This window comes from Dendrobates tinctorius, unplaced genomic scaffold, assembly GCF_039654945.1.
Source record: "Dendrobates tinctorius isolate UK_male_01 unplaced genomic scaffold, ASM3965494v1 ptg000036l, whole genome shotgun sequence".
Lineage (NCBI taxonomy): Eukaryota > Metazoa > Chordata > Amphibia > Anura > Dendrobatidae > Dendrobates > Dendrobates tinctorius.
In genome coordinates, this window is record NW_027361704.1 from 5755128 (window position 1) to 5768525 (window position 13398).

Sequence of the window (13398 nt, forward strand, 5' to 3'; positions counted from 1 at the left end):
TCTGTTAACACATCCTAGAATTGCATTTGCCTTTTTTGCTGCTGCATCACACTGTTGACTCATATTCAGTCTTTGATCTACTAGTATACCCAAGTCTTTTTCACATGTGCTGTTGCTTAGCCCTATTCCTCCCATTCTGTATATGCTTTTTTCATTTTTATTGCCCAGATGTAGTACTTTGCATTTTTCCCTGTTAAAAACCATTCTGTTAGTTGCTGCCCACTGCTCCAGTTTATTTATATCTTTTTGAATCCTCTCTCTCTCTTCTCTAGTATTAGGTATCCCTCCTAGCTTTGTGTCATCAACAAATTTAATCAGTTTACCCTCAATTCCTTCATCTAAATCACTGATAAAGATGTTGAACAATACAGGGCCCAGGACAGAGCCCTGTGGTACCCCACTTGAGACATTCTTCCAACTGGATGTGCAGCCATTTTCGACCACTCTTTGGGTCCGATCACTAAGCCAGTTATGAATCCACCTAACAGTTGCCTTGTCCATTCCATACTTAGCCATTTTTTCAATAAGGATTATGTGAGATACTTTGTCAAATGCTTTGCTGAAGTCAAGATATACTATATCTACAGCATTTCCCTGATCCACCCAATCAGTGATTCTGTCATAGAAGGAAATTAAGTTAGTCTGACATGACTTATTAGTTACAAACCCATGCTGACTCTGTTTAATCTCTTCATTCTTATCCAGGTACTGACATACATGTTGTTTAATAATTTATTCAAAGATCTTTCCTGGTATAGAAGTCAGACTCACCGGCCTATAGTTGCCTGGGTCCACCTTCTTCCCCTTTTTGAAGATAGTAACAACATTTGCTCTTCTCCAGTCTTGTGGGACTTCTCCTGTTCTCTGGGTAGTTAAAGTCCCCCATAACAAGGATCTCGTTATGAGTTGCAGCTTCATCTATCTGCCTTAGTAGTAAACTTTCCATGACTTCTGTTATATTTGGGGGTTTGTAACAGCCCCCAATGAGAATTTTGTTACTATTTTTCCATCCATGTATTTCGACCCATATGGACTCGACATCCTCATTGCCTTCGCTAATATCCTCCCGTAAAGTTGACATTAGGCAAAACTTTACATAAAGACAAACCCCTCCTCCTCTCTAATTTTTACCATCCTTTCAAAACAGATTGTAACCCTGTAACTGCCCAGTCATCTAACCATGTCTCACTTCCCCCATTTCTCCCTTCTCCCGACGTGTTTCGTCTAAGCTCATCAAGGGAGTGCTTTAGGACAGATGCGACCATGTAGCCTAGTGGGTTGCAGTCATATGTGGGCTGTCATAAAAATTAAAGATTAAGTTTTAACATAGCCATGAAGCACGTTGTGGATTTTTAAATGTGTACAAGATCGAAACCACTGTCAGCTCCTATGCTGTCCTGCTGAATAAATAATTGCTCCTCGTGCTTCCTGCACAAAATATCCCCCCATACTGTCCTTTTCTATTATATCCCCCCACAATGCTCCTCAACATAATGTTCCCTCCACGCTGCCCCTCTTCAAAATATCACCTCAAACTGCGCCTTTCAATAACTCCTCTATACTCACTTTCTCATTAATGTCCCCCCACACTACCCCTCTCCACAATAATCCCCCCCACACTGGGATCACTCCAAACTGCGTTTTCCCATATTGTCCCCCACACTGCCTGTCTGCATAATGTCCCCCACCCTACTGCCCCCATTATACTGTGCCCCCTTTCACATTCAGAATTATCTCATAATGTCCTCCATTGTCCCATAAATATGCCTTCACAGTAATACCAACCCCCCCCCCAATTTAAAATAATGGCCCATTTATTCTTCAGCTCCTCCGTGATGCTCTTACCGGTGTCTAGTGTGTCCAATACTTCTGTGGCGCCAGCATTAGTGTGATGAGGTCAAAAGCATGTTGCCGGAATCCAAATTTTCAAATGTATTCATGTCTGAAAGACACTGTCTAAGTGAAGATCTAAATACCATTGAGAATCTGTGGCAAGATTTGATAATTGCTGTTCACAGACGTTCTCCATCCAATCTCACTAAGCAAGGCCTAGTTTGCAAAGAAAATTGGGCAAAAATCTCAGGCTCTAGACGTGCAAAGGTGGTATAGACATTCTCCAAAAGACTAAGTAATTGCAAATGAAAATGTATATCACAATTTTCACATTTATATTTTTTAAATATTTAGAAAACAGTGTATCATATCCTTTACACTTCACAATACTTGCTACTTTATGTTGGTATATCATATAAAATCCAAATGAATGTCATTTAAGTTTGTGGGTGTAAAGTGAAAAAAAGTGTAAAAGCACACAGGGTGTGAATATATTTCAAGGCACTGGAAAAATATCTTCTCCAAACATCTGACATTTATTACACAGATATGGTACCAGATTCAAGCTTACTGCGTACAGTAGATATGGTGCCTGAATTAAGTTCACTGCATAGATATGGTACCAGAACCCAGCTTACTACATAATTTTAGTTGAAACCAAGAATACGACATAGATACTGAAACAGAAGGAAAATGACTGAACTTATATGGTAACTAAAATTAGGTTTCCGCCAGATATCAGAGATTTTCTCCTATCAAATATCGATCTGAGTTTCTTCAGGGTTTTTATTTTATCAGAGTTTCATCAGAGTTTGGTCAGTGTCAGTTTTTAACATCAGAGTTTGGTAACAGTTTCATCTTTTCTTAACATTCTCATATCAAACAGTCTGAGAATAATGGACAGCACATAGAATCATAGAATCATAGAATCGTAGAGTTGGAAGGGACCTCCTGGGCCATCTGGTCCAACCCCCTGCTCAAAGCAGGATTCGCTAAATCATCCCAGTCAGATGTCTGTCCAGCCTCTGTTTGAAGACTTCCATTGAAGGAGAACTCACCACTTCTCGTGGCAGCCTGTTCCACTCATTGATCACTCTAACTGTCAAAAAGTTTTTTCTAATATCTAATCTGTGTCTCTTCCCATTCAGTTTCATCCCATTGCTTCTAGTCTTTCCTTGTGCAAATGAGAATAAAGTTGATCCTTCTACAATGTGACAGCCCTTTAGATATTTGTAGACAGCTATTAAGTCTCCTCTCAGTCTTCTCTTTTGCAAACTAAACATTCCCAAATCCTGCAACCTTTCCTCATAAGACAGGGTTTGCAGACCGGTCACCATTCTGGTCGCTCTTTTCTGAACTTGCTCCAGTTTGTTGATGTCTTTTTTAAAATGTGGTGCCCAAAACTGGACACAATATTCCAGATGAGGTCTGACCAAAGAGGAGTAGAGGGAAATAATGATTTCACGTGATCTAGACTGTATGCTTCTGTTAATACATCCTAGAATTGCATTTGCCTTTTTTGCTGCTGCATCACACTGTTGACTCATATTCAGTCTGTGATCTATTAGTATACCCAAGTCTTTTTCACATGTGCTGTCACTTAGCCCTATTCCTCCCATTCTATATATGCTTTTTTCATTTTTATTGCCCAGATGTAGTACTTTGCATTTCTCCCTGTTAAAAACCATTCTGTTAGTTGCTGCCCACTTCTCCAGTTTATTTAAATCTTTTTGAATCCTCTCTCTCTCTTCTCTAGTATTAGCTATCCCTCCTAGCTTTGTGTCATCAGCAAATTTAATCAGTTTACCCTCAATTCCTTCATCTAAATCGTTGATAAAGATGTTGAACAATACAGGGCCCAGGACAGAGCCCTGTGGTACCCCACTTGAGACATTCTTCCAACTGGATGTGCAGCCATTTACGACCACTCTTTGGGTCCGATCACTAAGCCAGTTATGAATCCACCTAACAGTTGCCTTGTCCATTCCATACTTAGTCATTTTTTCAATAAGGATTGTATGAGAGACTTTGTCAAATGCTTTGCTGAAGTCAAGATATACTATATCTACAGCATTTCCTTGATCCACCCAATCAGTGATACCGTCATAGAAGGAAATTAAGTTAGTCTGACATGACTTATTAGTTAGAAACCCATGCTGACTCTGTTTAATCACTTCATTCTTATCCAGGTATTGACATACATGTTGTTTAATAATTTGTTCAAAGATCTTTCCTGGTATAGAAGTCATACTCACCGGCCTATAGTTGCCTGGGTCCACCTTCTTCCCCTTTTTGAAGATAGGAACAACATTTGCTCTTCTCCAGTCTTCTGGCACTTCTCCTGTTCTCCAAGAATTTTCAAAGATTATGGAGAGGGGTTCAAAAATTTCTTCTGCTATCTCCTTCAGTACTCTGGGGTGTAATTCATCTGGACCTGGAGACTTGAATTCATTTAGGTTAGCTAAGTGTTTCCTCACTATCTTTCTGTTTATAGATATCCTGGATTCTTCTATTCCCTTAATAGGACAGTGAATAACAGTTGATGTTGCATTTCCTTTCTGAGAGAAAACAGATGCAAAATAGGAATTTAAAAGTTCAGCCTTCTCAACATCCTGTCTTACCATTTCATCATTTTCATCCTGTAAAAATCCTATAGCATCTTTGACTTTTCTTTTACTTTTGACATATCCCCAAAATCCTTTATTATTGCTTTTGACATCTCTTGCAAGCCTCAGTTCATTTTCAGCTTTAGATAATCTGATTTGTGCCCTGCAGGTTCTGCAGACAGCATTATATTCTTCTTTAGATATGCCTCCCTCTTTCCATTTTATAAACATTTTTTTCTTCCTTTTTAGCATGTGCTTAAGTTCTGTGTTCATCCATCCTGGTTTCCTTAAATGCTTCCTATTCTTCCCTCTTTTCGGAATTGTTAACAACTGTGCTTTGAGAATTTCATTTTTCAAGATTTCCCATCCTTCCTGGACATTTTTGTCTTTAAGGATATCCAGCCATTGGATCCCTCCAATTCTCTTTCTGAATCCCTTAAAATCTGCCTTTCTGAAATCTAACCTTGACGTCTGAGTCTTCACAGGTCTTCCACCTCTAGTTATCCAAAATTCTAAAATAGCATGGTCGCTACCTCCTAGGGTCCCAGCCACTTTTACCTCCTCAACCATTTCCTCCCTGTTTATAAGGATTAGATCCAAGGTAGCAGTTCCCCTTGTTTTCTCCCTTACCTTTTGGAAGATAAAGTTGTCAGCAAGAGAGGATAAGAATTTCCTTGACCTGTTAGTTTTGCCTGAGAGAGATTCCCAACAAATGTCTGGATAGTTGAAATCTCCCATGACAACTATGTCATATTTTTTGGAGAACTTGGCCATCTGATGCATAAAGAGTTCATCTATATCTTCGGCTTGCACAGGCGGCCTGTAGTAAATGCCTACAATGGTGTCCTTTCCATTGTTCTGTCCTTGTATTCTTACCCAAACAGTTTCCACAGAACTCCCAGTCTCTGAAGCTTCAATCTCTGTGCAGATATACGCGTTTCGAACATACAATGCGACACCCCCTCCTCGTTTATCAAGTCTGTTTCTTGCAAATAAGTTGTATCCTTCTAGTCTTGTATTCCAATCATGTGTATTGTCCCACCAAGTTTCAGTGATTCCAATTACATCATATTTCTTTTCCTGTGTTAGTAGTTCCAATTCTCCTTGTTTGTTGCCCATGCTTTGTGCATTAGTATAGAAACATTTTAGTTTGTGATTGGTTTCTCTTTCTCCAATATTTTTATTAATTAGATTCTTTCGTCTTTGTTCTTCCTTTCCACTTCTAATAGCAGAGTTCTCAATAGCATTTGTCAGGTGTATGGCTTTTTCTGGTCTTTTGCTTCCCTTCCCATGTTGTTCTAGTTTAAAGCTCTCCTTACAAGTGTAGCAAGGCGACTTCCAAATACATGCTTTCCAGTCTTCGTAAGGTGCACCCCATCTCTAGCAAGTAGTCCATCGTATAAGTAGTTCACTCCGTGATCCAGAAATCCAAATCGTTGCTGACGGCACCATCGACGTAGCCAGTTGTTCACCTGCAGAATCTTATTCCACCTCCTTGTTCCATGGCCATCCACTGGGAGGATGGAAGAGAAGACCACCTGCGCTCCCAGTTCTTTCACTTTCTTGCCTAAGTCTTCAAAGTCTCTGCAGATGGTTTCCAGGTCGTTTCTTGCGGTGTCATTTGTCCCCACATGTAGTAGCAGGAATGGGTAGTCATCTGTAGGTCTGAAGAGTCCTGATATCCTGTCAGACACATCTTTAATTTTTGCACCTGGAAGACAGCACATTTCTCTTGTAGTTATATCCGGTCTGCAGATAGCGGCCTCTGTTCCTCTCAGCAGGGAATCCCCCATGACCACCACTCTCCGTTTCTTCTTCACAACATTTTTCTTTCTCCATCCAGGAGGACTCTGAGGGCGTACAAGGTTGCTGTTTGTTGGCAAAGTCTTATCCTGATGTATTTCTTCATCGTTTTCCTGCGTGAGAGCCTGGTACTGGTTTCTGAGCAGTATGGGTGCTGACTGCCTCCTGATCCTCCTGCTTCTCTGGGTCACATGTCTCCATTCCTCTGTTTCTTCAGGTGCACTTCGAATTTCTTCTCTTTCTGTAACATGAAGAGATAATTCTGCTCTGTCCAAGAACTCTTCACCTTCCTTAATGATCTTCAACGTAGCTAACCTCTCTTCGAGATTTTGCAACTTTTCCTCCAACAGGGACACAAGCTTGCATTTGTGGCATGTGAAGTTTGGCTTTTCCACTGGTAAATCTGTGAACATGTAGCAAGAAATGCAGCTCACCAAATGGCTCCTGGCCTCTTCCATCTTGAGATTTCTTAAAAACGATGAAAGATGAGCCAATCGGCGCGCGGTTTTTCCGATTTCCTCTTTTCAGCTGCAACCGCCAAAACCCAGTGATCGTTGAGCTCGCGGAGACTCTTCACTTATCCCAGAAGGCACTGGGAATATGCAAATGATCTCCTCAAGACTCTTCCCCTGGTTTTCCGATTTCCTCTTTTCAGCTGCAACCGCCAAAACCCAGTGATCGTTGAGCTCGCGGAGACTCTTCACTTATCCCAGAAGGCACTGGGAATATGCAAATGATCTCCTCAAGACTCTTCCCCTGGTTTTCCGATTTCCTCTTTTCAGCTGCAACCGCCAAAACCCAGTGATCGTTGAGCTCGCGGAGACTCTTCACTTATCCCAGAAGGCACTGGGAATATGCAAATGATCTCCTCAAGACTCTTCCCCTCTTCCCCATAGATAACATAGTACTGCCCAATTTGATTCATGGACCTATAGATTTGAATTGGCAAGATTGTTCCAAGACTTGGAAGAAGTTCGATCAAGTTTCCGTGATTTTATGCATTCCAGTCTGCCAGCAAAAGTAAACAGATACAGTATTTGAACAGTTTCATAGATTGTTATAGGTATGAGGTCTATCCATTGGCATTTTCCAGAGATTTGTATCTTGGGGCATGTAATTGTGCATGATGAGGACCAATCATAAGAAGGCAGAGAAAAAGAACACAACTTCCTTTCCTCATTGATGTCTACAGTTATTGTCTAGAAATACAGCAAAGCTATGTATCAGGGCAAACTCGTCTAGATCTACCAGAGCTGACAGCAGCTGTGAGATGAGTTCTGGAAGTGCTTGTAATAATAGATAACAGATAGCGTCCCATGTTTCGACCCTAATAATGGTCTTTGCTAAGTACATCTAAACACAACACAGTGTAGTCAGGTGTATCTCACTGTTATATAGTAGACGGCGAGGGGGAATGACAAAATTAGGGGGAATCAGCGGGATCAGGAAATGGGTAATAAAGCATGGATTAGATGAAAGTGTGTACTACTTGTGCCCAACAGACATACTCGAGGATTGCTCACAACCAGCATTAGGTTCAACATGTCGACAACAATGATCTGACAAAACTTGTCTTGGTCCTTGATCCACTCAATCGTAGCTGCTCATCTTGTCACTCAATGTGGGCATAATTTAAATGAACTTGGACAATGTCTTTACATACAACCTTGAACTTTGTTATTCACATAACTAGTTTTTTTTCAAATGCCTTGTATATTGTAAGTTAATTCATTTGTATTTTAGGGTATTCATTCAGAGCAGTGGTATTTTTGTAATCTATCAAGAAAGGATGCTGAAAGTGCTTTAAGATCCATTAATAAGGTAAGATAATAAATTATTTCACTATGATCTATTAACATTTTTTAAATGTCCTATTTGGATATTTTTTGGTACTGGAAGACTTGATGTTATAATATATTATTATCATTAATTGAGTATATGCAAAAGCAAATGACTGAACTGTTGGATGAGAAGGATAGACCAAATAGTTTTACATATCTATACTTCCCAACAGTTTCACAGCAAAATACATCTCATTTTTGCTGCACTGTGTGAAAATTTCCCTAAAACTTTCAGAAATACCTGCCTTCTTTGTGGCTAAGTTCTGGGGACTGCCCTGGCAAAATCAGGACTGCTGACAAGTATGCATGTCACATCCAGGGGACCTGTCAGCTCTCCTGTCGTGACTCAGTAATAGTGTTGAGCATTCCGATACTGCAAATATCGGGTATCGGCCGATATTCGCTGTATCGGAATTCCGATACCGAGTACTGATATTTTTTCAATATCGGAATCGGAAGTTCCATAATGCAATGAGCCACTGTTGTGGCTCTGATTGGCTGCCGAAATGACGTCATCATGATGCGCGGTCTGTGCACATCATGATGCGCCGTCAGTTAGGGCCTTCCAGGGGGTCTGTGCCGACTGCCCAGGGGTCTGTGCCGACTGCCCGGGGGTCTGTACCGGCCTGCCCGGGGGTCTGTACCGGCCTGCTGGGGGTCTGTGACGACTGCCCGGGGGTCTGTGCGGACTGCCAGGGGTCTGTACCGGCCTGCCGGGGGGCTGTGCCGGCCTGCCGGTGGTCTGTGCCGACTGTCCGGGGGTCTGCGCAGGCTGCGGGGGTCTGTACAGGCATCGTCCGATGGGACTACAAGTCCCATCTTGCGATGCCTGCTACCATGACAGTGATTGACACATTAGCCAATGATGGGACAGTAGTAGTCCCATCATCCGGCTAATGTGTTGAATGTAGGAAAAAAAACAAACATACTACATACATACTACATGCTACATACATACTACATATATACTACATGCATGCAACATACATACATACTACATATATACCACATGCATGCAACATGCATACTACATATATACCACATATATACTACATGCATGCAACATACATATATACTACATATATACCACATGCAACATACATACTACATATATACTACATGCATACAACATACATACATACTACATATATACCACATGCATACAACATGCATGCTACATATATAGTACATATATACTACATGCAACATGCATACTACATATATACTACATGCATGCAACATACATACATGCAACATATATACTACATGCATGCAACATGCATACTACATATATACCACATATATACTACATGCATGCAACATACATACAACATATATACTACATGCATGCAACATGCATACTACATATATACTACCATGCATGCAACATACATATATACTACATGCAACATGCATACTACATATATACTACATGCATGCAACATACATACTACATATATACCACATGCATGCAACATGCATACTACATATATACCACATATATGCTACATGCATGCAACATACATATATACTACATGCATGCAACATGCATACTACATGCATGCAACATACATATATACTACATGCATACTACATATATACTACATGCATGCAACATACATATATACAACATATATACTACATGCAACATACATACTACATACACTCACTGGCCACTTTATTAGGTACACCATGCTAGTAACGGGTTGGACCCCCTTTTGCCTTCAGAACTGCCTCAATTCTTCGTGGCAGAGATTCAACAAGGTGCTGGAAGCATTCCTCAGAGATTTTGGACCATATTGACATGATGGCATCACACAGTTGGCGCAGATTTGTCGGCTGCACATCCCTGATGCGAATCTCCCGTTCCACCACATCCCAAAGATGCTCTATTTGATTGAGATCTGGTGACTGAGGAGGCCATTTGAGTACAGTGAACTCATTGTCATGTTCAAGAAACCAATCTGAGATGATTCGAGCTTTATGACATGGCGCATTATCCTGCTGAAAGTAGCCATCAGATGTTGGGTACATTGTGGTCATAAAGGGATGGACATGGTCAGCAACAATACTCAGGTAGGCTGTGGCGTTGCAACGATGCTCAATTGGTACCAAGGGGCCCAAAGAGTGCCAAGAAAAAATTCCCCACACCATGACACCACCACCACCAGCCTGAACCGTTGATACAAGGCTGGATGGATCCATGCTTTCATGTTGTTTACGCCAAATTCTGACCCTACCATCCGAATGTCGCAGCAGAAATCGAGACTCATCAGACCAGGCAACGTTTTTCCAATCTTCTACTGTCCAATTTCGATGAGCTTGTGCAAATTGTAGCCTCAGTTTCCTGTTCTTAGCTGAGAGGAGTGGTACCCAGTGTGGTCTTCTGCTGCTGTAGCCCATCTGCCTCAAAGTTCGACGCACTGTGCGTTCAGAGATGCTCTTCTGCCTACCTTGGTTGTAACGGGTGGCAATTTGAGTCACTGTTGCCTTTCTATCAGCTCGAACCAGTATGCCCATTCTCCTCTGACCTCTGGCATCAACAAGGCATTTCCGGCCACAGAACTGCCGCTCACTGGATTTTTTTTCTTTTTCGGAATATTCTCTGTAAACCCTAGAGATGGTTGTGCGTGAAAATCCCAGTAGATCAGCAGTTTCTGAAATACTCAGACCAGCCCTTCTGGCACCAACAATCATGCCACGTTCAAAGGCACTCAAATCACCTTTCTTCACCATACTGATGCTCGGTTTGAACTGCAGGAGATTGTCTTGACCATGTCTACATGCCTAAATCCACTGAGTTGCCGCCATGTGATTGGCTGATTAGAAATTAAGTCTTAACACACAGTTGGACAGGTGTACCTAATAAAGTGGCCAGTGAGTGTATATACTACATGCATGCAACATACATATATACTACATATATACTACATGCAACATACATGCTACATATATACTACATGCATGCCACATATATACCACATGCATGCAACATACATATATACAACATATATACTACATGCATGCAACATGCATACTACATATATACCACATATATACTACATGCATGCAACATACATATATACTACATATATACTACATGCATACTACATATATACTACATGCATGCAACATACATATATACTACATATATACTACATGCAATATACATGCTACATATATACTACATGCATGCAACATACATACTACATACATACTTCATATATACTACATGCATACTACATATATACCACATGCATGCAACATACATATATACAACATATATACTACATGCAACATACATACTACCTATATACTACATGCATGCAACATGCATACTACATATATATTACATGCATGCAACACACATACATACTACATATATACCACATATATACTACATGCATGCAACATACATATATACATATATACTACATGCATGCAACATGCATACTACATATATACTACATATTTACTACATGCATGAAACATACATATATACTACATATATACTACATGCAACATACATTCTACATATATACTACATATATACCACATGCATGCAACATGCATACTACATATATACTACATGCATGCAACATACATATATACTACATACAATACATTCATACAATACATACATATAGACATACAGTACATATAACATAGAGTACATACTCACCATCACTTGTCACTTTGATCCCCGAAGCCATTGTCATCTGTGGAATAAATATTAAAATAACAAACCACCAATATACTTACCCCTGATCCGCAGAAGTCCACGAGTGTCCCACGACGATCTTGCATGGAGAACAGCAGCATCAGCTGATGCTACCATTCTCTACGGGCTCCAGGCATCCAATGACGGGAGGTAGGTATCCATCCGCACTGTATTCCTCTGCCACTATAAAAAAGAAAAGGTCCCTAGTCTCACTTTATGGCAAAAGCTGCATGGGAAATTTCTCACACAGCAATGCCTTAAAATGAGACTAGGGACTTTTTTTTTTTTTTACAGTGGTGGAGGAATACAGTGCGGAAGGATACCTACCTCCCGTCATTGGATTCCTGGAGCCCGTAGAGAACGGTAGCATCAGCTGATGCTGCTGTTCTCCACGCAAGATCGTCGTGGGACACTCGTGGACTTCTGCGGATCAGGGGTAAGTATATTGGTGGTTTGTTATTTTAATATTTATTCCACAGATGACAATGGCTTCGGGGATCAAAGTGACAAGTGATGGTGAGTATTTACTCTATGTTATATGTATATGTATGTATTGTATGAATGTATTGTATGTAGTATATATGTAGGTTGCATGCATGTACTATATATGTAGTATATATGTAGTATGAATGTTGCATGCATGTGGTATATATGTAGTATGTATGTATGTTGCATGCATGTAGTATATATGTATGTTGCATGCATGTAGTATATATGTATGTTGCATGCATGTAGTATATACTGTATGTAGTATATATGTAGTATGCATGTTGCATGTATGTAGTATGTATGTTGCACGTAGTATATATGTATGTTGCATGCATGTAGTATATATGTGGTATATATGTAGTATGCATGTTGCATGCATGTAGTATATATGTTGTATATATGTATGTTGCATGCATGTAGTATATATGTTGTATATATGTATGTTGCATGCATGTGGTATATATGTAGTATGCATATAGTATATATGTGGTATATATGTAGTATGTATGTTGCATGCATGTAGTATATATGTAGTATGCATGTTGCATGCATGTAGTATATATGTAGTATGTATGTTGCATGTATTATATATGCATGTTGCATGCATGTAGTATATATGTGGTATATATGTAGTATGCATGTTGCATGCATGTAGTATATATGTTGTATATATGTATGTTGCATGCATGTGGTATATATGTAGTATATATGTAGTATATATGTAGTATGTATGTATGTTGCATGCATGTAGTATATATGTAGTATGTATGTTGCATGTAGTATATATGTTGTATATATGTAGTATGCATGTTGCATGCATGTAGTATATATGTTGTATGTATGTATGTTGCATGCATGTAGTATATATGTGGTATATATGTAGTATGCATGTTGCATGCATGTGGTATATATGTAGTATGTATGTATGTTGCAAGCATGTAGCATGGATGTAGTATGCATGTTGCATGTAGTATATATGTAGTATATATGTATGTTGCATGCATGTAGTATATATGTGGTATATAGGTAGTATGCTTGTTGCATGTTGCATGTAGTATATATATGTTGTATATATGTATGTTGCATGCATGTGGTATATATGTAG

General features: G+C 39.9%; 1 protein-coding gene across 1 annotated transcript in view; it reads left to right on the forward strand.

Annotated features, from left to right (window-relative positions):
* Positions 1-13398, forward strand: part of LCP2 (lymphocyte cytosolic protein 2) — a 1189974-nt gene that overhangs the window by 1057874 nt on the left and 118702 nt on the right. The window contains exon 19 of the mRNA XM_073573677.1: positions 7986-8063. Within this exon, the coding sequence (XP_073429778.1) occupies positions 7986-8063 (78 nt within the window). The remainder of the gene's footprint in view (positions 1-7985; positions 8064-13398) is intronic.